This window comes from Pristis pectinata, chromosome 3 (assembly GCF_009764475.1).
Source record: "Pristis pectinata isolate sPriPec2 chromosome 3, sPriPec2.1.pri, whole genome shotgun sequence".
Taxonomy (NCBI): domain Eukaryota; kingdom Metazoa; phylum Chordata; class Chondrichthyes; order Rhinopristiformes; family Pristidae; genus Pristis; species Pristis pectinata.
Window position 1 is genome coordinate 129412799 of NC_067407.1, and position 27922 is coordinate 129440720.

The 27922-nt window shown below is 41.0% G+C and overlaps 1 protein-coding gene across 1 annotated transcript in view; it reads left to right on the plus strand.

The window, feature by feature from the left end:
- Positions 1 to 769: 769 nt before the first annotated feature.
- Positions 770 to 27922, plus strand: part of riox1 (ribosomal oxygenase 1) — a 51692-nt gene continuing 24539 nt past the window's right edge. The window contains exons 1-6 of the mRNA XM_052011675.1: positions 770 to 862; positions 4642 to 4995; positions 17232 to 17371; positions 19488 to 19587; positions 23725 to 23838; positions 25801 to 25907. Coding sequence (XP_051867635.1) covers positions 791 to 862; positions 4642 to 4995; positions 17232 to 17371; positions 19488 to 19587; positions 23725 to 23838; positions 25801 to 25907 — 887 coding nt within the window. The 5' untranslated portion in view covers positions 770 to 790. The remainder of the gene's footprint in view (positions 863 to 4641; positions 4996 to 17231; positions 17372 to 19487; positions 19588 to 23724; positions 23839 to 25800; positions 25908 to 27922) is intronic.

Below are 27922 nucleotides of genomic sequence, written 5' to 3' on the forward strand. Positions count from 1 at the left end.
ACGATTATAATAGAAGTAATGAGTTGATCTGCAGAGAGCAGCTTGCAATCGATGTTTATGTGGCCCTCTGGAGCGACACACCCTTCCGTTATTCTGGGTGTATGGAGGCCGCTGAGACACAAGCCTGCGAAAGGTACAGGCGGTCGATCCGAGAGCCCCCTCCTCCAGACCTCCAGGTGAAGGAGGCATGATGGAGATTTCGCCAGATGCCCAACAATTCAAAGGTGGACAATCAGCTCCCTTAACCTCTTGACCCACACTAGGCTGCCTGCAGGTCCAAGTGTTGTTGACCTGCCTCCTGCCACTCATCTGTGGCTTGATACTTGTCCTGGTATATTAATTAATTATCATTTTTTATTACCATTATGGGGTATTGTGATTTTAAATATGATTCAAGAAAATGTATTTAGTATTATTTTATCTTTTTTTATGATTCACGTACTCTGTATTCTTTATGTGGAATCAATAAAAATATTGTAAAAGATACTTGCCCTGGTGGCACTGGAGATGTCCACTGGCAGTCTTGACACCTTCCACCACATGGAGAGCACACTGGATATTGGGGGAGGGTTATTTATGTTCCTTTTGCCCTGCAGTTTAGTTCAGTATTTAAGTTGAGTCCCTGCAAAGCTCCTTGTTGGAGTTACTCAAGTTTATTAGGAGTTTCAGAAAAGGCAACCCTCCCGGGAGTGGGCGGGGCTACAGGAGAGCGAGCTCCCATTGGCTGAGCCAGGACGGTCCGGAGGGACGCCATGACGTCACGGCGCAGGCGGCGGGCAACGGCGGAGTGATGGCGGAGCCTCGTGTGTCGGCGTTCTCCGTGTACCAGGCGGTGGCGGTGGAGAGGGGGCTTCCCGGCCAGGTCAGTCACCGGGGCCGGGCAGCTGCAGGCCCCCCCTCACACCCCCCAACCCAGCCCAGGAAGGAGGTCTCCTCTCCGGTCACCCCGCGCCCCGGTTACCCGGTCCTAGACCGGGCCGCTGCTGGGTACCGGCCCGCCCCACAGACCTCCCTCCCTCCCTCCCTCCCTCCCTCCCTCCACACAGATCCCCCTCCCTCCCTCCCTCCACACAGATCCCCCTCCCTCCCTCCCTCCCTCCCTCCACACAGATCCCCCTCCCTCCACACAGATCCCCCTCCCTCCCTCCACACAGATCCCCCTCCCTCCCTCCACACAGATCCCCCCCTCCCTCCCTCCACACATCCCCCCCTCCCTCCCTCCACAGATCCCCCCCACTCCCTCCACACAGATCCCCCCCACTCCCTCCACACAGATCCCCCCCACTCCCTCCACACAGACACCCCCTCCCTCCACACAGACACCTCCCCCACAGTCAGACCCCTCCCCCCCACAGTCAGAGCCCCAACACACACCCCCCACAGTCACACCCCCACAGTCAGACACCCCCACAGTCACACCCCCCCCAACCACCCCCTCCACAGTCAGACCCCTCCCCCCCGCAGTCAGACACCCTCAGTCAGATCCCACCCCCACAGTGACCCCCTCCACAGTCAGACCCCCCCCAAACACACCCTTCCACAGTCAACCCCCCATAAATACTCCCTCCACAGTCAGACCACCCCAAACACACCCTTCCACAGTCAACCCCCCCCATAAATACTCCCTCCACAGTCAGAACCCCCAAAACACCCCATCCACAATCAAGACCCCATCCATAGACAGCCCCCCTCAAACATTCACTCCACAGGCTGGCCCCCTCAAACACCCCTTACAGTGAGCCCCCCCCTCAAACACCATCTGCACAGACAGCCCCCCAAATACTTCCTTCATAGCCCCCCAAACACCTCTCTTTCTGGACAGCCCTCCCCAATCCCCCAGCTACAGACATCCTCCCTAAAACATCCCTGCCTCAAACATCCCCACCCACAGACACCCCACCAAAAAAATCCCTCCCTAGAAAACCAGTCCACCCAGAGACTGGCCCCCCACACAAATAATATTCTCTGTCCCTTGTACGGCCTGTCTCCACATAACTGTTCCCAAGAGATACTCTCCGCACTGGTCACCCTGCTACCACGTAACAGCCCCTCTCCAGGTAATTGCATTTCCACCAGCAAATACCCTTCTCATTTCCTCCCCTAATCCCCCAACGCAGTCACACACCCCCTTGCACACGGACCCCAACACATTCACCCCCTCCCCACGGACGACAACACCTTCACCCCCTCCCCACAGACCCCAACATGTTCATCCCCCTCCCCACAGACCCCAACACTTTCCCCTGGCCTTCCCACAGACTCCAACACCTTCCCCCATGAACCCCAGCACATTCACCCCTCTGCACACATCCCCCAACTCATTTTACCCACCCCACACTTCCACACCACGTTCAGCCCCCCTCACCCCTACTTTTTTCCCCTTGCTTTTCATGTCATGTCACCTCACCTACCCATCCCTGGTTATCCTCCTCCTTTCCTCAGCCTCATGTTGTCTTTATCCTCCCCATTTGACACCTTCCTCTTCTCCTCCCCTCTGCCCGATCCCTGGTTCCTTCTGATCTCATTGTTTTGACATGTTTCAGATGAACTGGACCCAAACACATATGCATACTCTGGTATGCTTGGCAAAGAGATTTTTGCCAAAAGGATATCATAGCTGGTGAACTCCGCTGTTAAATTTCTCAATGGTGTAGTCTCATGGCAGAATTCTGTCAGAAGTGAGCCTGTTGCTTGACTTGCATGGATGCATACATTGAAACTCATCACTCTGTTTAAGCATCCTGAAACCATAGTGCAAATCTCAAAAAAAAACTAAACTTTGCTCAAGTACAAAAGCACTTCAGTTCATACCAAATTAATACTGATGTTGCTCGTATATTTAAAGTCCAACTGATTGTTTTTGGGATAGCAAGTTTAGTAAAGTCTTTGGCAATCAGGTTGCTCCAAGCTGACATTCCTAATAGTGCTTACAGTTGAATCAATCATTCAGTAGTTGTATCAGGCAGTTCACGTGGAATCAAAATCAGGTTTATTCTCACTGACTTGTATGTTGTGGAATTTGTTGTTTTCCGGCAGCGGTATATAGAAACATAAAAAACGTACAGCACATACAGGCCCTTCAGTCCACAAAGTTGTGCCGAACATGTCCCTACCTTGGAAATTACTAGGCTTACCCATGGCCCTCTATTTTTCTAAGCTCCATGTACCTATCCAAAAGTCTCTTAAAAGTGCAGTACAGTGCAAAGACATGAAGTTACTATAAATTACAAAATAAATAATTAGTGCGATAAAAGGAATAATGAAGTAGTGTTCATGGACCGGTCAGAAAGCTGATGACTGAGGGGAAGAAGCTGTTCCTAAATCATTGAGTGTGGGTCTTCAGGTTTCTGTACCTCCTCCCTGATGGTAGTAACGAAAAGAGGGCATGTCCTGGATGGTGAGGGTCCTTGGTGATGGATGCCACCTTTTTGAGGCACCGCCTCTTGAAGATGTCCTCAATGGTGGGGAAGGTTGTGCCTGTGATGGAGCTGGCTGAGTCTACAACCCTTTGTAGCCTCTTGCAATCCTGTGCATTGGAGCCTCCATACCAGGCTGAGACGCAACCAGTCAGAATGCTCTCCACGGTACATCTGTAGAAATTTGCAAGAGTCTTTGGCGACATACCAAATCTCAAACTCCTAATGAAGTAAAGCCGCTGACGTGCCTTCTTCGTGATTGCATCAATGTGTTGGGCCCAGGGTAGACCCTCTGAGATGTTGATGCCCAGGAACTTGAAGCTGCTCACCCTTTCCACCGCTGGCCCCTCAATGAGGACTGCTGTGTGTTGATGGTTGACTGACTACCTGCATTGGACGTGACCCTAGAGACATTAGTCGTGACTAGAATTTATTTAATTTTGTTCTCGATAAATTTGAAAACCTGTTGGATAACTTGGAGGAAGATTGCATTCAGAGCAAGCTGTTACATTTTTGTTCTGTCACTTCCAGCAAACAAAGCTGCTTATATGTTCAATGCCTACTGAGCAAACAAAGTAACGCATTTCCCTTCATCATTTTGCTTTTAAGATTTTTACAATGGTTTTAAGATGCTTATGATTTTGTGTATAGTGAAGCAAATGTGCTTAATCCAGATCCTCATGAAGGACTTCAAAAGATAGATAATTATTATGACTGCATTTTTTTAAAGTATTAAATAGCAGCTTGACCAAGGCCAGGGACCTTCATTTGCAATGTTCCTCTTTTACATAAACTTTGCATAGTACTTTGATTCTGAATGCTTTACAGGACTTATGCCTGCCAGCATCACTTATGAAATAGTCTATGGTTCATTCAAGGTCACTGTTTGATCCCAGAGATGAAATCAAATTAATCGTATTTGATTAACTGGTTTTAATAAAGCAGCACAAGATTCTGTTGAAATATTTCAATTCAATGTAATAATTATACATGGCTAAGTGTAGTGATCAGGATTGGGAGCCATGGCTGATTTTCTCCTTAATATAGAACAGAGATCAATGTGGCATGCCTGGTGCTGCCACTGTTGAGGTAAACAAAATCAGGCTAGGTATCCTTCATTAACCAACCTTTCTAATGTTTGCATTGAACTCTGCAAGCCTTGAAACTTCAATGTAAATGTTTCTGATTTTCTGCTGATTTGCTAATGAACAACTTTTTGTTGCAGACCAATGGAATTCCAGCAACAAGTCAAGTACAAAGAAAGTGTTCACTTTTGTCTAGGAGGCGCTTGTTGATGAAGAGGAAACGAAAGTATTTGAAAGTTAAAATGATCTCCTCAACAGGCACTCTTGCAATTGTGAACAATGCTGCATTATTGCAAAGGGACGTGGATTGTGCTGAGAAAGAACCCACAAGTCACAATGGTAAAAGGAAGATCAGCAGTAAAAGGATGAATAAAACTAAAAGGATGAAGTCAAAGTCTAGGAAAGCTGCTGCAATTGTCAATGATCTGTCGAACCATTCACAAGGAAAGAGTACAGCAGCCTCCAACTTGGAGATTCCTGGGGAACCATCCAAGGTTGGTCTTTCTCAACTTGTTCACTACTGTTCCTGGGTTAAAACTTATTGACAGAAACCTGCTTGTGCACAGGATACAAATATTTGCTGAAATTCAAAACAAATACAACATAAGGAAAAGAAACAGGATTAAAGAATATGGTCTCAATGGATGGTTAACCTGTACTAAGCAGTGAAACGATTTTGCGCTTTATATCAAGGGGTAGTTGGAGTAAAAAAATATGGTAATCTTGCTGCCAATTGTACAGAGCTTTGGTAAAACCTCAGTCTGTGCCCTAGGCCCCCGTTGACTTCCCAAAAATGTCAAAATCATTTAAAGTGAGATCTTTGTAACCCAATAACCCCCTCTGCCAAATAAATAAAAATCTGCTCTGTTATGTTCTAAAATACTAACAGATATTAACACTCATTAATAAACATATGAAAATGTTCAAATACCTAGAAGGAAGTGATATTGGCTAAGAAACTGCTTCCATTGAATGTATTACAAGCATTGATCTGCTTTGAAATCACAGTGTTCAGCTGTGTAAACAAAGACTGCAGGGAGCCACTTGAGCCAAGTGATCTGGAAACAAATCACCATATTTGTACAGATAATGATTGGTTCCTCAAAGTGTACATGTATATTCATATCTTTGTTCAAAAAAATTGGAGATGGTGCTTGGCCCAACCTCACAAGTACACAATATTTGATTACTGTTGAAGGCTCAAGGGGCCCCTTCTGCTTAACATTCATGTTACAGAGGAAGGCAAATACAATGGCAATAATGAAGGTGGCTAGTGATATTTCTTAGTATATTCAACATGTCGTCTTTATATAAAAAAAATGTTAACCCCACAGTGGTTTAGCTGGCAATCTCTCCATTTTAAATGTAAGCAAAAATTTTGTTGCAAGTAATTCTAATCTGCTGCTGTTACATTTTTCTCTGACGACAGTCTGCGGCAGTGTTTGGTGCTGGCCTAGTGTCTGGAGGAAGAAAGTTGAAATCCACAGAAAAGGGCCATAGTTGTACATTGTATATTCAAAAACATAGATTGATAAGAATACATTGAATAGGTGGGACATATCTTAACTAGGCAGAGGAAATGAGAAAAAGTGTAAAAGATTGTAATTCTATGATTTTTATTCTGTAAACAATTTTTTTCCTACCTGAAGGGATACTAGTGTTCACGGATACCAGCCATTTTCTACAATACAGTCCTCACCTTTTGAACTATCTGTAGTTATTGTGGACAGTCTTCTATACCAGGCAGTTAATGCTATTCAGTTGCTGTTCCCTTAGATATTATCGTTAAATGTATTCCTGTATTATATTAATCATGTAGATTATTCTAGGCAGTCTCACCTCTTCAGTCTTCTGTGGTTAAAATGCAATTATCATGGTGACTTAATCCCCTGTCATTTTTGTCCAATTACTATTTGGGCTAATGAGGATACATTACAGCAGCAATCGCCATGTGAAAGCAGAAAGCAATGAGTTTAATGGAAAAATAACAGAACAAGATAGCTGAGAGTCCCATATCTGTGCAAGAAAATACCAGCGAATATAAATGAAGGGCCAGAGATCTATTGCAGCACCTCAAGCTTATAAAATTTAGAATTGTGATTTACGAATCACTTAAACAGCTATTAACTGGTATTGATATAGTAGTGCAAAGAAAGCCATCTGCAAATGGCTGACAAAACCAATACGGCCATAATAGTATGAGATTTTAACTACCCTAAATCCTTAATTAGACAAAAATATAAAAGCTGCAGAGTATCCAGAATTCTCAAAATATGTTCCAGGGAACCTTCTGAATCAATGTGTAACAGGCCCCATAATTTATATTAAAAAAATCAAAAAGCTGAAATGCTTGAAATCTAAAACAACAAAATTCAGCAAATATTCAAGTCAGGCAGCATCTGTGGAAAGAGAAAAAGCTAATGTTTCAGTCGATAATCTTTCATCAGACTCCCAGTTTATAAGTACATGAAGGACAAAAGCATCATTAAGGGCCTATTAGACACAAGATAAGTAAACTGTGTGGAGGCAGAAGATGTGATTATAGTTCTAAATGACTGCTTTGAGTCTGTCTTCACAAAGGAGATGGATGAGATAGAAAAAGAAGATTGTAAAATATTTAAGTAACTCTTAAGTATGATGAACATAGAGAGAGAGAAGCAGCTTAGCATCTTTTAAAGTAGATAAATTGCCATGCCAGCGTAAAATGTACATCAGAACAGTACTGACCATCATTTTTAAATGCACCAGGAAAATGGAAGATACTAGAGTTGTTCTTAAGAAAAAAGTAAGACAGGAAAGCTCGTTAGGTTGTATTGGTAATGAGCAGATCACAGATTATCGGGCACAATTCACACATTATGATTCATAATTTGGATTTAGATTAATGAGAAGGATGTCAATGTGGATTTGTGAAACGTGAGGTGTATCTGACAAATATTTGCAATGTTTGATGAGAATTATTGTGGTAAACATGGAAATTAGCAAGATGTTTGATAAGGTCCTACCTAGCAAACTGAGTTGAAGTCCATTGAATCCAGGGGAAATTCATGAAAGCACAGAAAGAAGCCCTTTGGTCCACCATACCCATGCCAACCATCATAGAATCATAGAGTCTTACAGCATGGAAACAGGCCCATCTGCCCATGTTTGGCCCATTGCCCTCATGATTTTTATAAATGAGGAAGTGGAGGGGTGGGTTAGTAAGTTTGCAGATGACACGAAGGTTGGTGGTGTTGTGGATAGTGTAGAAGGTTGTCGAGGGTTACAACGGGACATTGATAGGATGCAAAGCTGGGCTGAGAAGTGGCAGATGGAGTTCATCCCAGAAAAGTGTGAAGTGATACACTTTGGAAGGTCGAATTTGAAGGCAGAATACAAGGTTACTGGCAGGATTCTTAGCAGTATGAAGGAACAGAGGGATCTTGGGGTCCATGTCCATAGATCCCACAAAGTTGCCACATAAGTTGATAGGGTTGTTAAGAAGGCGTATGGTGTGCTGGCCTTCATTAGTCAGGGTATTGAGTTCAAGAGCCGTGAGGTAATATTGAAGCTCTATAAAACCCTGGTTAGACCACACTTAGAATATTGTGTTCAGTTCGGGTCGCTTCTTTATAGGAAGGATGTGGAAGCTTTAGAAAGGCTGCAAAGAAGATTTACCAGGATGCTGCCTGGATTGGAGAACATGTCTTAAGAGGATAGGTTGAGTGAGCTAGGGCTTTTCTCTTTGGAGTGAAGGAGGATGAGAGGTGACCTGATAGAGGTGCATAGATCGAGTGGACAGCCAGAGACTTTTTCCTAGGGCAGAAATGGCTAACACGAGGGGGCATCTTTTAAGGTGATTGGAGGAAAGTACAGGGGGGATATCAGAGGTAAGTTTTTTTTTACACAGAGTGGCGGGTGCATGGAACGTGCTGCCAGGGGCGCTGGTAGAGGCAGATGCATTAGAGACATGTAATAGACTCTTAAATATGCACATGAATGGTAGAAAAATGGAGGGCTATGTGTGAGGGAATGGTTCGATCGATCTTAGAGTGGGTTAAAAGGTCAGCACAACATCATAGGCCGAAGGGCCTGTACTGTGCTGTAATGTTCTATGTTCTTATACCTCTCCTATCCATGTATTTATCTAGATGGCTGCTAAATGTTGCTAATGTGCCCGCCTCAACCACTATTTCTGGCAGCTCATTCCAAATACGCACCACCCTTTGTGTGAAGAAGCTGCCCCTGATGTCCCTTTTAAATCTCTTGCCTCTGAACTTAGACCTATGCCCTCTTGTTTTTAGCACCACCTCCCTGGAAAAAAGACTATGTGCTTTCACCCTGTCTATGCCCCTCATTATCTATTGTCACCCCTCAATCTCCTACATTCCAAGGAATAAAGTCCTAGTCTATGCAACCTCTCCTTGTAACTGAGGCCCCCAAGTCCACACAACATCCTGGTAAATCTTTTCTGCACTCTTCCTAGCTTAATAACATCTTTCTTAAAACAGGGTGACCAAAACTGTACACAATACTCCAAGTGAGGCTTCACCAACGTCTGCAACATAACTTCCCAACTCTTATACTCAGTGCCCTGACTGATGAAGGGCAGCGTGCCAATCGCTTTCTTCACCACCCTATCTACCTGAGTTGCCACTTTCATTCCTCGGAGCCTCTGTTCCATAACACTCCCCAGGGCCCTACTGTTCACTGTATAAGTCCTACCCTGGTTTAATCTCCCAAAATGCAATACCTTACATTTATTTGGACTGAAAGCCATTTGCCAATCCTCAGCCCACATACCTAGTTGATAAAAAATCTCCCTGTAATTTTACATAACCTTCTACACTGTCTACAACACCAGCTATTTTAGTATCATCTGCAAACTCACTAACCACGCCTTGTACATTTATATCCGAAACATTTATATAAATTACAAACAACAAAGGTCCCAGCACCAACCCCCGTGGCACACCACTAGACGCAGGCCTCCAGTCTGAGAAACAACCCTCGACCATCACCCTCTGCTTCCTCACACTGAGCCAATTATGAATCCAATCAGCTGTTTCCCCCTGATCCCATTAAGTATCTATCTATTATTAATCCCATATACCAGCACTTGGTCCATAGCCCACTATGCTTAGGTGATTCAAGTGCATCTTAAATGTGAGAGTACCTGCCTCCACCACTTTCTCAGGCAATGTGTTCCAAATTGAAACCACTCCCTGGGTGAAAAAAATATTCCTTAGATCCACTCTAAACCTCTTACCTTCACCTTAAACCCATGCTCTATGGTCTTAGACACCTCTGCCGTGGGGAAAAGTTCCTTACAATCTAACCTATCCACCCCTCATAACTTTGTACATCTCTATCAGGTCCCCTTCAGCCTTCCCTGCTTGAAGGATAATAAACCCAGTCTCTCCTCAACTGAAATATTGCATCCCAGGCAATATCTGGAGAGTCTCCTCTGTACCCTCTCTAGTGCAATCGCATCCTTCAAACAAGTGGTAAGTTGTATTAAAAAATGGCTTAGTGACAGGAAGCAAAAAGTAATAATAGTCAACAGTCTGTTTGCAATGAGGACTTTGGTGCTCAGTAGAAAGTCCTTTTTGTGGTATTTTTCAATAATTTAAACTTAAAATTTGGGAGTTATGATTAAGGAATTTGATGCAAAAAATGATCAGATTCCTTTTGGTGAAGTAGAAACAGGTAGACTAGAGGAAAATGTCAATGGAGAGATTAGATGGTCAAAAAAGTGGTGCCAGTGAAATTCAGTTTGGAGAAGTGTGAGATAATGCTTTCAGGAATGTGCAACAAGATAAGGTAATACACAATCTGGAATGAGTTGCTAGAGGAGGTGGTGAAGACAGGAATAGTAATAACTAAGGCATCTGGACAGGTACTTGAATGAGAAAGGCATGTGGAATTAATGCAGGCAATTGGGTTTAGTATAGATAGGCATGATAGTCTGCATAGGTGCAATGGCCCTGTTTCTATGTACGACTCTATGACAGTAGACTCTATGACTATGATACCAAGAAGGATAAAAGACCTAAGCAACCTTGGAGTGCATCATGTAAATCCCTGAGGAAAGAAGGACAGATAGATAAGATGGTTACGAAGCCATAAAGGATACTGGCTGACATTGGTTTAAGCATAGAAGATAAATACAGGGATGTCATATTAGAATTATACAAAGCAGTAGCTCAAGTGCTACTTGGCTCTAGTTCTCTCATTGTGGAAAGCATGCAGTAACGTGCGATACCTCAGAGGAAACTTGAAAGAAACAGACTTGAAGGTTTTGACTTTTGAGGAAAGTTGGTTGGGCTAGGATGATCTTCTTTGGAGGTGAGATTTAATTGAGGTGTACAGAATTAAATAAGGTTAATGGGGGGGGGAAATCTATTTTGTTTACCAGGGAGGACTGCATAGATTTAATGTTAGTAGAAGAATTGGAGGGCAATTGAAGATGGGTTTTCACCCAAGTAGTGCAAATATCTAGAACTCAATGCTAATAAAGCTTAGTGGAAGCAAGAACTGTTCTCACATTTAAAAAGTATCTGGATAACCATTTGATATTGTGTAAGGTTATGAACTGATAATGGGACATGGGATTGATTTGATCAGCTTTTGTTTGGGCAACCTGAATACAGAAGGCCAAATGTTTTCCTGTGAATGTGAACTTGTAATGTCCATGCAAATAGAACCACTGGGCATACTGCAGATATTTTGTTTGAAATGGGAAACTATGTGAGAAGGCATGCTGAAGAGTCACAAACTTGTCCTCACAACTCTGAGCGAAGGAAGATAATTCTTGTACTCCTCCCTGTCAACCCACTGTTATGATCCAACTCTTTCCAAAATTGCTTTGAACTGAATGATGTTAGAGCATGGAGTTCTTGCCGTATCAAATGGTTGTGACAGTGAGATATCTTTTGAGAGAAAGTTGGATAATATTTGTAGCAAATGGACACAGACAAGGAGTGCTGTGGGATTGCATTTGGTACAGCTGGTACTCTGAACTAATCAAACCAGAGATTTTCTGACTGTATGTATTGGGCTATTGCTAAACAGTATCATTACTCATTGGGGAGATGCAGAGAAGTTTTGTATTGCAATTTTTAGGTTTCTGAGCTTTTAATATTTGTTGCCTTATTCTTTATAAAATAGTTCATTTATAGATGAAAGTTTGGAGTAGTTAAATCACAATTTATATTGAAGTATTTTCCATTCATCTCATCGTCACTCATTGTATTGTCTTCCTGGGAGCGGAGAAAAGAGCTCAAGTTTTATTTTTGAAGTCGACGTGGCTTCAAGATTATACATTAGGTGATGGTAACTTGAAACCATTTCAGCCCTCTGTGATAGACAGTGTTTTGATGCAGGTTCTCAGTATTGTTGGTGAGTGACTATTTCAACAGTAGTAGACCTTCTCTGTGGGAACTGGAATCTTCCCATCTAGCTTCAGGCGATAAATAAAACTGGTTGAACTAGTAGCAGAAAAAAACAGTAATTATTAGATGGTTAAACACTAGCAGTGCCTGGTTAAATATACTGGTGGTTCATCAGGATCCCTGGATTTGGTAAATTGAAGTAGTCATAGAACGACAGTATTAAGTTGATCAGGCAAATGGAAAATAAGCATGAATTAATGTTTCACTAACTTGTCTGAAGGCATAAATTCTGTGTTTCAATACATGTCAAACATGTATTCTTCCAAAAAAGCTGAAATCTGTTTTTCTTAATGGGACTTGCTTTTAACATTTCTATGATTTTAGCCATAATTTGTGCTATATGTTCTTGCTTTAATTTGATTGTGATGCTGCCGTGGTAATAGCCTGTTGCCAGGAGATGCAGATTTATAATGCTTAGAATTATGGGTAAAAAGTTTGAAAGTGCCTTTGAATTTCTGTTGGTTTTAAAGACTTTTTCCACACCTGTTCTCAAATGCTTTAACTTTATTTCAATCATTTGAATGTTGTCAGAATTGTTTACCTTTTGTAAATGGAATTTTATTGCAGCAGAGCGATGACAATGGAGTGGAACTTAAACGTGATCATTTTGATGACATTTGATGTAGTTCCATCAGCTGCTGGAATTACAGTGGTCTAGCATCACACCAGTTGTACAGTACGGATCTTCACAAGTAATCGTATGAAGATAACACGCTTTACCCAGTTAATAACTTCAATAGCTAATGTCTTTAAGATTTTGGAGCAGAAAGGAAGTATTCCAGATATTGATAAAATATGGAAAGGAATGAAGCAATGGCTGAGGTGAGGACATAGTATTAGGGTTTATCCTTTTGACTAGGTCTTCTTATCCATATAAGCAAACTCCACTCATTAATTTTGACAGACTACCCAACTTTGTTGATGTTCAGAGTCACTGGCACTATCTTACTTTGGTCCTTAATGGCAGATGGAGTTCAATTCGGAGAAGTGTGAAGTGGTACACTTTGGAAGGACAAACTCCAAGGCGGAATACAAGATAAATGGCAGGATTCTGGGCAGTGTAGAGGAGCAGAGGGATCTGGGGGTTCATATCCACAGATCACTGAAAGTTGCCACACAGGTGGATAGGGTAGTTAAGAAAGCTTATGGGATATTAGCTTTCATAAGTCGTGGGATCGAGTCTAAGAGCCGCGAAGTAATGATGCAGCTTTACAAAACTCTGGTTAGACCACACTTAGAGTACTGTGTCCAGTTCTGGTCGCCTCATTATAGGAAGGATGTGGAGGCGTTGGAGAGGGTGCAGAGGAGATTTACCAGGATGCTGCCTGGATTAGAGAGTATGAATTATGAGGAGAGACTAAAGGAGCTAGGGCTTTACTCATTGGAGAGAAGGAGGACGAGGGGAGACATGATAGAGGTATACAAAATATTAAGAGGAATAGATAGAGTGGACAGCCAGCGCCTCTTTCCCAGGGCACCAATGCTCAATACAAGAGGGCATGGCTTTAAGGTAATGGGTGGGAAGTTCAAGGGAGACGTCAGAGGGAGGTTTTTCACCCAGAGAGTAGTTGGTGCATGGAATGCGCTGCCTGGGGTGGTGGTGGAGGCTGATACGTTGGTCAAGTTCAAGAGATTGTTAGATAAGCACATGGAGGAATTTAAGATAGAGGGATATGTGGGAGGAAGGGGTTAGATAGTCTTAGGAGTGGTTTGAAGGTCGGCACAACATGGTGGGCTGAAGGTCCTGTATTGTGCTGTATTGTTCTATGGTTCTATGGTATTAATAAAATATGCCCAGCAGAGTATTCTGCACATTTTCTTCCTTTAATTTTCTTCAGTATTGAAATCTTAATCTCTCCTTTGAAAAGTTGCATTTGGCTTGAATTTTATCAGCCAAATCTACTAGTTGTCCATTCTTATTACCATGCATTGATAACTGTGCTTTGGTAAAATACTTGTATGGGAAAGCTGTTAAGTATGTGTAAGAGAATTGCTCACAACTGATCGTGGCATTAATAATACGAAATGTTTACATTATGGTACTACATCCGTACCTTATTGTTCAACATCCAGCTCTTTGCTGCCCTTGTCACCACTGACCTGTTGTTCCTCTTCACTCCTTCTCCATAGAACCGCTTTGCTCAAGTCCAACTGATACTTTTTTTTCCACTTAGACAGCTGGCTTTCAAATCCGTAATATGTCGCCTACCTCTGCCTCTGTCTCTTGCGCAGTTCCTGAAACACTAAAAGCACACCTTTTCACAGCTGCCATCAGGCAGGAGGTACAGAAGCCTGAAGTCCCACACCACCAGGTTCAGAAACAGCTACTTCCCTTCGACCATTTGGTTCTTGAACCAACCGGCAAAGCCCTAATCACCATGACAGTTTAGAAATACTATGACCACTCTGATCACTTGGCACTAAAATGGATTTTGTTTTTTTTTGTTCTAATTGTGTTTTTCCTTGTAAAAATTGTGTCTAATTTATATTTATGTTTTACTTGTGAATGCTGCTTAAATGATGCTATGTGTCTGTGATGCTGCTGAAGTTTTTCATTGCACTCGACTTTGACATCTTTTTTGTCTTGATGTTCACCTTCAAACACGACATTGTTCAATACAGGATTCTGTGGTTGACGGCTTCACCCGTGTAAAGTCCCACATCTCCATCATCCTAGGTCTAACTGAGCTGCCACTGCCCAATCAGTTGATATCAAAAATCTCTGCAGCCTTGTTTCATCCTACATTTATAAGGTGTTATTCTTTCCTTCATAAAAAGATGAATGCTATTCGAAACGTTATTTCCTGTTATTTCAAAGTGGCATTAAGCAACTGCATTGCCCCCTTTCTCTCTGAACATTTCATTCATCCTTCTGCACTGCTGCCATCATCTAAAAGACATTCTTAAAAACAGTTTTTCAGATGTACCTTTACAGTGTCTTTCTCCTACCGAGCCTTGCCTACCGCCTTTGATTGTCCTCTCACAGCACTCATTCCTTCACACGACGCAGAGCATGGTGCAAGTCTCTGTGTTGAGATATTTGTTATTGAAAAGGAAGTTAAATAGATTCTTGGTCCTGATTTTGATGCGTCTTTCCAGATTGTGATAACTTATACTGAGCTGACTACTGTCACCTTGGTGTCAATGTTGTTCAGTTACCCCTACACGCGATGGCATTGGCTTAATCAAGCCTAGATTTAAAATAAGCACAGATAAGGCTTTTGGCTACAGATGTATTTGGACAGGGGAGTGATATTAGAGAAGTGAAGCAGGCAGTTGTGGTCATGGAGCAGCAATGAGGTTGGATGCTTAGCATGGGGTCAAATGGGACATCAAGTTTCGGAGCACTCTTACACAGCCAAAGACATAGGCCAGGCATAGGGTGGATTTGTTAAGGGCATGCGGTTGTAACAAGGGCCAAAGTTCAGTGTTCCAAATATCAGAATGCATTTCTGCTCATCTGTTATTAAAGGTTGGATAAGATCACACAATTTTTAGTTCCATTTGCAACTCCTCAGAAAATGAAGCGTCCTGTATCTGCATGCAACTAGACAATGTTTGAATATAGGCTGATGTGATTTTGATGTGAAAATTGTGTTTGTGATCTACAATTGCAATTACCAGAACTATCTACATTGGAAATTCAGCAGAACCAATACTCCTTCCAGAAACTTTGACTACAAAATTGATCGGCCACATCAACACTGCGGCTTCAAGAGCAGGTCAGAGACTGGGCATCCTGTGACAAGAGACGCAAGTCCTCTCTCCCTTAAGATTTGCGACAAGTCAAGAGTGCAATAGCATACGTTGCAATTACCAGGATAATTTTGGGTCTAAAAACATGAGAAGTTTAACACCATTTGGGACAAATCAGTCCATTTAATTGTTACCTCTTCCACCATCCTTAACAGTTGTTCCCTCAACACTTAAACTATGCCTGCGATTAGTGTCTTCCTCGACTAATCTGCTCTCCCAGCATTTGACTTTTACCAGTTAGAGGAAAGGGGGACAGGACATGGGAACACACCCACCTGGGGGTACTTCTCCAAGTCACACACTGTCCTGGCTTAGAGATATACTGCTATCCTTTTCACAGTAAGCAGAATCTGCAAACAGGTTGGTGAATCATCCTGTTGAACATTGGAAATAATTGTGGAAAAACTACCTCAAACCTGGTTACCTTCCACTCTGTCAGCCTCGATAATCAAAGGATCATCTTCCATAATTTCCACTGTCTCTCCCATCCAGAACAAGGATAAGATTTCTCTTGTTCTGAACTTCCACTGAACCAGCTTCCACATTAAATGGATCATACTTCATAATATCTGTCATCATAATTACAGATATTACATCGGTCTGTTCTATATCTTACTTGAAGCAGTTGACTTCTTTGAATTACCAGCATTGTTAAAACAGTTTATAGAATATATTTAAGAAATAGTTTTTTGGTGACTCATTTAGTGTCGTTATAATACAATGTCAGCACAAATTAAGAACAAAATGAATGACATCAAACAATCTACAGAAGCATTTAACATAGTACAAATAAATTATGGCTTTGTTACATGATGTAATATTTGTGTGGGACGCTGGTGAGCAATCTTTTCTTTCATTTAATGTTGCTGGCAAGGCCAACATTATTACCTATTCCTAATTGTCCTTGAAAGTAGCGCTGACTCCCTTGAACCACTGTACTCTCGTTGATGCATTTTCTCTAGTACTTAAATTCAAATAAATCTCTCAGCAAGGCTGTCAAAGCTCCAGCTGTAAATGTTTACTTGATATAATCATGGAGTGGTTTCACATCAGGTCCTAATGGGTGTGTATTGATAGGACACATTTGGTACTAATAAAGAACTTTAAGTTGAAGAGGCCGTAAGAATAGTTCACGTGGGAAATGCAAAAATCTCACACGTGAGGAACACTCTAATTTGGGTTTACCCAAGGGCGTATTGATGAGGCAAGAAGAATGTATGGTTTGTGCACCATATGCTCCATTATGCAGCATTACTATTTCTTGTCCTAATGGGTACCAAAAGCATCCTAGAGAACTGGAGGAAGCGTCCTTAAGTACTAGAGAAAATGTATCAACGAGAGAACAGTGGTTCAAGGGACTCGACGCTACTTTCAAGGACAATTAGGAACAGGTAATAATGTTGGCCTTGCTGGCAACATTAAAAGTGTCTTTTTAAGAAGTCAAGCTGAAGAGATGGTTTTTAAAATGTAAATTTAGTAAAAATTTAGAATGGTATTAACCTTAACTACATAATGAAGGTTTGTTTATCGTCCTTCCTCAGAGCAAAGATACACGACCCTGGACAGGACCGACATTATCAGTACTTCTTCGGGATCTACGTCATGTACAGAACAGCAAGGAAAGAGCGATTAAACTCTTTGATTGGTTAATAGCACCTGTTGCTTCAAAGAAGTTTTTCAAGTAGGATAGCAGCACAACTTTTAATAAACTCAAGCATTTAATAAAGTGTCTAAAATAACCTCAGCTGGATTGACGTGCAATATATGAACTGTCAGAAATCATTTCCAAATGACTACTTATTTTAAAATGTAATTGTCAGTATTATTTAAGATGATAACTGTTATATGATAGCTTTTGTTAATAATTTTGAGGTCGTAATGTATGCATTTTGAAGGCATTGCATTTTATGCAGTGAAATAATTTCAATTAATGTCTGAAAAATATCTCAAAGACACCTATTGCCCATTTGATTCTACTCACAGGGCAGATCATGTTCTGTTGGTGAGCTTGTCCTGTCATTCCATTCAAAGCAAATATTAGGAAGTGCACAAAAATTGTTTAGAGATGACCTTTGTTTTCATTTATCATCTCCCCACCCATTCAATCCAACTAAGTCTTCATGGCAGCTCATTGAGCTTCCCCAAGCCTACAAAGGTTATGAATATTCATTGATTGTGAGGATTTGGCTGCTGCTTCCTTACCCTGCCCAACATAAATTTGCACCATTAATGTCCTTGGAATTAACCTCCCAGAGGCTACAAGTGGAGCTCTCTGTGCTTTCAATCGGAGCTCTCTGTGCTTTCAATCATGGTGCTGAGACTCCACAGCAGGCTTGGAGTAGGGTCTGACTCTCCTTTGATGGGTAGAAAGCAATTGTATAAGTCATTGGTGAGGCCGCACTTGGAGTACCGTGTACAGTTTTGTTTGGCCTGTTATAGGTAAGACGTGGTTAAACTGGAAAGAGTGCAGAAAAGATTTACGAGGATGTTGCCAGGACTAGAGGGCCTGAGTTATGTGGAGAGGTTGGCCAGGCTAGGTCTTTATTCCTTAGAATGTAGGAGAATGAGGGGTGACCTTATAGAAGTGCTTAAAATTATGAGAGGCATAGATAAGATGGATAGTAACAGTCTTTTTTCCCCAGAGTAAGGGAATCCAAACCTAGGGGGCATAGACTTAGGGTGAGAGGGGAAAGATTTAAAAGGGATCTGAGGGGCAACTTTTTCACACAGAGGGTGGTGAATATGTGGAAAGAGCTACCAGAGGAAGTGGTTGAGGCAGGTAGAATAGTATTAGTTAAAAGGCACTTGGATAAGGAGAGGCGGGGCTTAGAGGGATATAGGCCGAACACAGGAAATTGGGACTAGCCTGGTGGGCACCATGGTCGGCATGGACTGGTTGGGCTGAAAGGCCTGTATCTGTGCTGTATTGCTCTATGACTCTATGACTCCAAATGTGAAGCACTATATCAAAATGATAAATAGGCACTTATTTCTGGTTCGGCCACTGTGGATTTGGAAACATCCTTGGTTTTGTGCTTCTGTTTTACCCATTCCCTGCTCCAAGGATGTGCATCATGACATCACAGAAATGTGATATCACTGAGGTAACTGTTCTTACTCCAATGATAAGCCACCAAGTAAGGTGACTGTTCGTGGGGGTCTTTGATGTTAAACCCACTGTCACCTTCAGGAAGTAGACAGGTTGAACTTCCAATTTGTGTGCAAATGTGGCCATGCAGTTTTAATCCAGGTTTTCCTTGTAAAGTTCTCCAAAATTCAGGAAGCCTACAGCTGGGAAAGTGAAGGTACAAATTAAGTTGGACTGTGCTTATAAGTAGATCTGCCTTTTATTAGATCTGAATCATGCATGATTGTTGGAAATTTAAAAAGGGGAAATAATTTCAAAATATGGTGAGGAAGTTGTCAACAGTGCTGACACTTTATAAGTAATTGAATGGGATACCATTGGGAATAGAAGATCTTTGTTTTAACTTGTTTGAATTGGACAGATGGGTTGCAGCAGCTGTTAACAGCTACAACTATGTAGGCACTGTGAAGGAATCATGGAAAAAAATCATCCCTTGATTCAAAACTTAATTACAGTGCAACCTTGATGTAAAGCGGCTGTCACAGGACAACTTTAACACCCATGTTATAAATGAAACTAACATTTACCTAATTTTTATCTTGAGAGTCATAATAGTATCCACGATATAATGAGGTGCAGTATATCAGAGATTGCATTGTATATATTTATAGAACAATATCTTGATCTTAATTGGATTTCTGCATTTCAGTGACATCTGGGAGAAGACCCCAGCTTTGATCAGGCGTCACAATGTAAACTACTACAAAGGATTGTTCTCTGCAGAAGATTTTGACAGAATACTGAGAGAGGTAAGCTCAAGATATTTACAGCCTCTGAGCAAAATCAATCAGGATGGTCAATTAAATGTCAGAACAACTATTCCATGTCAGTAGTTTTGATCTTAGTCTGTGGTTATCTTTCAAGTAATCTTCTGGAAACTAGTGTGGTATAGCATTGGACATTTGCATTGCGGCAGAGTGGAAATGTAGGCAGCCCTTGGGAGAAACAGGAATATTGTTCCCAAGCAGTGCTTGGGCTCTGCTATCTGCATAATGATTGCAAATCAGGATGAATAGGAAACTGGGTAGCTTGTATTTTTGTAAGTAATCAAACAGCCTTTGCAAGTCTAATAAATGTGCAGTCTCTCTTAAGGGAAATATTATGTGCTCCTAAGACATAACTACACAAAACACAATCTTATTTAAACACAGATTTTCAATTTACTGGTTCGCTTCACTTTCATTCCCATTATAAGGAAAACCTGATTCAAGTAGAGCATTTTCATAAAGTTTTGATGTTTCTCCACTGTCACTCTGACCGAATATTTTTGTTTCCTGACTTCACCCAAAAACAAGAATAAGGTTGTGGCAATTTTAATTCCACAACTCTAATTTTTAAAATTATTTATCCATCAATGGAATCATAGCTACTCATCCCCTGTCTGAAGTTGCCACACATAATCCCTGGAGGCCTAGACTTATGTAAACCAGATGCAGAGGGCCTATCTCACTGGCTGCCTGTGGCATGGAGTCTAAGGGGAGATGTTCACACAGCAAACAGACTCCAGAAGCAGCATAGGGGAAGGATCCCAACCCTGAAACATCCAAGAAGGCAGCAAAGCTGGAGGTGATGCTTTATCTTCTGACAATGCTGTGTGTTTTAAAAATCTTTGACATTCAGAGATCTGAAAATTCATTAAAATTGAAGGAATTTTTTTAAATTAATTTTTTGAAAAAGTTAACCTAGAACATGAGAAACAAATCATTAAAACAAAATAAATTTTAAACAGTAACTTGCCTTTCCCTGCTATCTCCTAAATCTGTTTTCTAATCCTCACTGAAATCAGTGATGTTTTGGATCCTACACACGGGTCTCAATGCAGAACCTGAGAGGCAATTACTCCAGCATAATGTTGGGAATCCCCAGCAAGATTTCACTTTGTGTGGAGTCCAGCAGTGGGCTGAACTGATAGATCCATCCTCCAAATCTGTCAGTAAATCCCAGATTACATATTTTAGTGAGTACAGAGAAATACAAGCATCTCCTCAAGCTTGAACATCTGAATCTCCAGCACACATTATTAGGTCCAGTACTTTTACACATTGCAACCATTGAACACTAAGGTTAAATGCTAATGATGAATTTTATATTATGATTTGAATATCATTATTTTCTATCAAGTTTTACCTTAGGAAACTGATATGTTTTTTCAGGATTAACTGTGATTACCATTTTGGGGTATATGGAAGTGGGAGGGGAATGCATAAATAATTCCCAAAACAAGCTGACTGGGTTTCCGGAATAATGAATCATACATGCTAAGATCTCACTGTTATACTTGATCCTTTGTCTGAATGTATAGTACTACAAAACTGCTGGAGAGTTGTATATGCTACTCATTAAATGTATGCACCATTGAAATGGTAACAATTTAAAAACTGTTTGTTCTGAGTTATATCAGAATATGATTCAACTTGACCACAAATTTCTTGCAGAATGCAAATTGATGTTCTCCTAGAGGTCAAATTATTTTGATGTGTTGCAAACAGATGGCTTGTCTGCCAAGATTTTTGAAGAGATTTCCTTAGAAAAACTCCTTTCTGAAATACTTCACTTATTCACACATGAAGGAAGCAACCATATTACACTGTTGAAAATGGCCAAATTTCTTAAATTCAGTATTTCCTGATGCATAGGTTTATCAGAAAGAGGAGCAAGTTAATGAATTGCTCAGCCTTGCTTTTCCATTCAGTTAGTTCGTACACTTTATTCCTAATTTCCTGCCTTTGTTCCAAATTTCAACACCTTTAACAAAAATCAGTTGTTATAGCATCTGCAGCCTTACAGGGGAAAAATTCCAGATTTCTTATAAAGGAGTGGAAGGAAATGCTTCCTGTTTTTACTCCTAAATAATTTAATTCAAATTTTAAGATTAGGACCCCTTGTTCTTGATTTTCCCCCACTAGGGGAAATCATTTCTCTTTACTTTATCAAATCACTTTAACATTTTAAATATCTTAGCAGATCACCCATTATTTTGTCGTACTCAGGAGTGTATATAGGTCTAGTTTAAGCTACTTAAGCTCAGATATCATTGTATCTGCTCTGTACCAACTCCAAATCTTTCTGATGAAAAGTTATGGACCTGAAACATTGACCCTGTTTCTCTCTCCTCAAATGCTGTCTGACCTACTGGGTCTTCCAAGCATCTTCTGTTTTTATTTTAGATTTCCAGCATCTGCAGTTTCTAGCTCTTATATCAGCTTTGAGATTTGGTACCCAAAGCAGTACTCCAGAAAGGTTTTGATTTTGTCTCCATGCAACTGAAGCTTGGTTCCACCATCTTAGATCCAGTGTTTAGAGAAAAACACTAATCCTTCAGATTGTTTTATCATTATGTATTAGTTTTTAATGAATTATTAAAGGACTCTTAACATCTCCTTGCTCTTCCACAGTTCCTGATTCCTTAGACAATATTTGTTTTATATTTTTTGAGTTGAGTTCAGAGTGGAAGACCTCACCGTTATCTACATATGTCACTGTTTTGCCCAATCACTAAATCTGCCTGTGTTCTAATGGAATTTCCTGCACCCATATGTACTACTTAAATTCCTTCCTGATTTGGATAAAAATACCTCATCTGTTATTTCAGAACAGATCCCTGGGGGACATTGATGTGGTATCCTTGCCATTCAGACTAATTGTTGAGGCAAAAGTTTGTGTCTAATTTCATATGCACTAATTTTTGTTGATGCCTTGCATGAAGTGTTATTGAAAACCATCTGGAAGTCTATAAAGATAATGCCCGTAGATACTACCTTAAGTATCATATTAGTGATCTTCTCAGAAATCTGTCATACTGACTTAACCTTAAACCTCGATCAGCTCATGTTTCTTAAACATGCTCTGTCACTCTATTCCTAATCAATTGATGTAGTTTCCCAGACCTGACTTTGTATCAATATTATCGAAAGGTAGTAAAAAGAGTACACAGATGGAGTTTCTAATAATGCGTACAGCTCTCGTTTATTTCTAAATGTACTATGTATGTGATAAGCCTAACAAGAGAAGTAACTGCTGGATCTATCAATTGGAAATGAACAAGAACCAAAGACTGATGTAAGAGTAAAGGAGCAACAATGATCACCACAAAGTTGAAGATAAAAATTAAAAAGAGATAAGAAAGACTGAATTGGTAGAATAAATGAAAATCAATTTAAGGGGATGAGATGGAGCTCGGAAAAATAAACCAGAAATCAGTGGCAGGAAATACTTCAAATGGTGATGAATAGCATTCTGGAGGACTCACCAAGGATGAAAAAAATTGCTAAAATTGAACCAGAGAAAAGGCCCCAAATAAATCAACACCTATCAAGAGGATGACAAAAAATACAGTAAGGTGAAGGAAAAAAAATCAAAAGCAATTAACAAAGCTAGATGGCCCAACATTAAAATTGCAAGGTAAAATCTATGAAATGGAGAAGTATTATGAAAATGTGTGAATGCTAAAAGAGAATTGACAAAAGGATATAGATGATATATAAGTTATAATATGATGTTATCAGTTTGGATTTATATACACTAGTGGGAATAACAGAAGAAATTAAAAAGATATGAAGACATATAAGTTACTGAGTAAAAACATTCACATGATATTAATTGCAGTGTACCCTAACTCTACTCACCTCTCACTATTTTGGCAGGATCCAGATTTATAGCAAGCTTAAAATGAGAGTCCTGCTCTTCTCATTCTTACCTAGGAATTCTGTGCATGACCATATGTTGCTCTGCATATAGAGGAAAGACTGCTTTCAGACACAAGCTCCAGCTGTAGTGATTTAGAAAATCTGCTGTGTCAGCATCTTGCACATCTGAGTGCATGTGTGGCATTAAAGTGTTCCTCTTTGTTTCAGAATCAATGTTATAGTTCTCCCTTTACTTTCAAGGAAATTGTTAATTTTGGAACAAACCTGGACGTAACAAGTTATTTCGATGGGGAAAAGGAAATCCATACTCCTACTGGCAGGGCATTACCCGTGGTGGTGTGGGACTTTTATAAGGTAAGCAACAGCTGTATCTATAGCTTTGTAAGTTGGCGCTGGTCTGACAGTGGCTAAGGCATTATTTCAAACTTGGATGGAAATTTCAATGCATTTTCACAGCTGTTTTAAATTCTGGAATGGTTTATGGATAGGGGAAATTTTCTCATGAAAAGGGCTCATTTCTAAGTTAGTCAAGTTTGGACTAACCAGATGGAGAGATTTATAATCTGAATTTTCAGCATTCTGGTGCATTGTGCACCTCCACAACAGAAGCTTTTTTTTGATGGAAAATGATCTATTTACAGATGTTGTTGAATTTTAAATATGATCGTTTACTCCCTCTGCTGACAGCCAAAAATACCAGCTACAAGTCAGATGTAGCTCCATGACATTGATGATAATCTACTGAAACCTTGTCTGGTTGCCCATTCTTCATATCCAGGCCTCAACATGAGTGATTGTTGTTTGTTCTCTTGCATATTAGTCATCTGGCATCAACTAAGTTTGGCTGTTTTGTGCCCCCTGAGTTGACTAGGCAGGTTAATTATCAGCAGGACACCCAAAGTTGGGGAATGGATCCGAGGTGCATAGGAAAACTGGGATCCAAAATTTGCTTGGTGATAAGCAGAGGGTAGTGATGGATGGGTGTTTTACGGACTGGGAGTCTGTAACAAGTGGTGTACTGCAGGGATCGGTGCTGGGACCTTCATTGTTTGTAATATATACAAGAACTTGGATGAGAATGCAAGTATCTGACTAGTAAGTTTGCAGGTGACAAGAAAAGTGGAGGAGCAATGGATAACAAAGAAGGTTGTCTAAGGATACAGCTGAAAAGTTGGGTGGAGTGGTTGCAGATAGAACTTAATCCAGACAAGTATGAAGTAGTGCAGTTCGGAAGTCAAATCTTGAGAGGATATATAAAGTAAATGGCAGGACCCTTAGGAGCATTGATCTACAGAGGGACCTTGAAGTGCAAGTCTGTAGCTCACTGAAAGTGGTGATACAGGTGGATAGAGTAGTGAAGAAGGCATTTGGTATGCTTGCCTTGATTAGCTGGGGTGTTAAGTACAAGAGCTGGGACATCATGCTGCAGCTGAGCAAAACATTGGTTAGACCGCTTTTGGAGTATTGTGTACAGTTCTGGTCGCCACACTACAGGAAGGATGTGGTAGCGATAGAGAGAGTTCAGAAGAAATTCACCAGGGTCTGTAGTTATAAGGAGAGTTTGGATAAGATGGGTTTATTTTCACTGGAATGTAGGAGGCTGAGGAGTGACCTTATAATAGTTTACAAAATAATAGCTAGTCAGAGTCTTTTACCCAAGGCAGGGGAGTCTAGAGCTGGAAGGCACAGGTTTAAGGTGAGAGGCAGATACAATTACAATGTTTAAAAGGCATTTAGACAGGTTCTTGGATAAGAAGGGCATAGAGGGAAATGGGCCTGATGGAGTAACTGGATTATCACAGAAAGGACATCAGGGTTCAGCATGGATAAGGTGAGCCAAAAGAACTGGTTTCTGTGCTGTATGATTTTACAATCCAGTGTTCAGTCAGAACAGGCAACACTGGAACTTGTGTCCCAGCAATGAAAGGTCACAGGTAATTCACTGAAATACCCAGTTTCTTAGTTAAATTGATTTCAGATGCATTTGCCTGCAGTACACTTTCTCTGCTTAGCCTTTTAGCTTGGAACATGGCTGCTTCTTTGTGTTGTCATGTGGAAAGAAATTGACTTATTTGGTCATGTACATTTTGAACATCTACAGTTTGTTCACCTGATGTGTTGGCATGGGTGGTGTATGAGTCATAATTGTTTGGAACTCTGTAAAGAGCAGAGATAAAAGAGTAGCAACCTTTAAATACTGGTTTTAGTGTTGTCTTTCCAAATGCTTTCTGACTTGCAATCTATTCCATCTGTAGGGGAAGATGGTGTGAACATTGTTCAGGAATTAACTAATTAACTGTGTGTTTCTGTTGGCAGAATGGATATTCTTTGCGCTTGCTGAATCCTCAGACCTTTTCTGCAACTGTTTGGAACGTGCTGTCTATTCTTCAGGAAGTTTTTGAGAGCATGGTTGGAGCTAATGTGCAAGTATCTGTATTTTTTTGTTAATAAATGAGAGATATATTCCTGTACAAATTGGCTAAACGGCAGCATTACAAACCAAAATGTGCATTCTTTACTGACTAATGGGCACACCATAGAATTGCTGTGAAATTTTTCAGTTGAAAAGATGCTTTTTTATTTCAAACGTTAGCATGGATTTGCTTCAGGGAAACAAAGACAGGAAAAGGGGAAGCCCAATATATTTGGTGGGGGGTGGGGAGGGGTTAAAACAGAGCAGTGATAGGTGGACAAAAGAGGGGAGGTGGGGTGGTCACAGGGTGGTGATAGGTAGATGCAGATGAGAGATAGTGATAGGCAGATGTGGGGGTGGAGGGGAGAGCAGATCCACTGGGGGTGGGTCAAAAGTGTGGAGGTAGGCGACGGGGAGAGGGGAAGAAGAGGAAAAGGAGAGAAAAAAATATTGGTGAGGAGAAAAGAGAGAGGCTAGGAAAGGGAAGGAAAGACAAGAGGCATGGTGGGTGGGGGTGTTGGTTTACTTAAAGTGGGAGAATTTGATGTCCTTGCCATTAGGCGGTAAGGCTCCAAGAAGGAAAACGAGGTGTTGTTCCACCAGTTTGCGTTTGGATTTGATTCAGGTTTGTGTTTGATTCAGGGTGTTGGATGATTGAAGGAAAAATTTTGAAGACATTGATAGGGAAGAGATTTTTTTTTCCCTGTTCTGTCCCCCTTCAAAAGGTGCTCGCAGTGGGATATGCAATGCATTATTTTGGTCTCAACAGTTGTTGTGTTCGATCCATAAGAAAATGCAAGGGTGTTGTACAAACAAGATGTAGTTTCTCCTTCTTGTCCTTTCTTTCCACTATGAACACAACACAAAACTAAATATAGCAATTCAGCCCACATGTCATCAACATGATGGGCATAGAGAAATATTCACCTCTCTTTTGTTTTTGTTTCCCACTTTGGATCCCTGAATTCAGAGGTGCAATGTTAGTTGGTAAATGAGGTTAAGACCACAAGACATTTTTAAAAAATTACTTTTAGGGTTCTGGGTACTGCTAGCAAGGCTTTTAGCATCCTGGCATACATAAATCAAAGTACTGAGTATAGGAGTTGGGATGTTATGGTGAGGTTGTATAAGACATTGGTGAGGCCAAATTTGGAGTATTGTGTGCAGTTCTGGTCACCTAACTATAGGAAGGATATCAGTAAGATTGAAAGAGTGCAGAGAAGATATACTAGAATGTTGCCGGGTCTTCAGGAGTTGAGTTACAGGAAAAGATTGAACAGGTTAGGACTTTATTCCTTGGAGCGTAGAAGAATGAGGGGAGATTTGATAGAGGTTTACAAAATTATGAGGGGTATAGACAGAGTTAATGTGAGTAGGCTCTTTCCACCTAGATTAGGAGAGATAAGTATGAGAGGACATGGCTTTAGGGTGAAAGGGGAAAGGTTTAGGGGGAACATTAGGGGGAACTTCTTCACTCAGAGAGTGGTGAGAGTGTGGAACAAGCTGCCATCTGATCTGGTAAATGCGGGCTCACTCTTAAGTTTTAAGAATAAATTGGATAGATACATGGACGGGAGAGGTTTTGAGGGTTATGGACTGGGTGCAGGTAAATGGGACTAGCGGAAAAAAGTTTCGGCACAGACTACAAGGGCCGAATGGCCTGTTTTCTGTGCTGTAGTGTTCTATGGTTCTATATTGTCCATCCCTAATTGCCTTTGAAGCTGGTGGTGTGACAACCTTTTGAACCTCTGCAGTCCTTCTGCTGAAAGCACTCCCACAGTGAGGTTGGTAGGGTGTTTCCAGAGTTGAGCAAATGGCAATATATTTCCAAGTCAGGATGATGTGTGACTTGGAGGGAAACAAATGCATCTGAATCCCCTTTTCTTGATGGTAGAGGTTGTGGGTTTGGTAGGTGCTATCAGAGTAACGGAGGGAAGTAACTGCAGTACATTTCGTAAATGGTACACGCTGCAGCTTGTGTGCACTGGTGATAAAAGAAATGAATACTAATGCTAGTCAATGGGT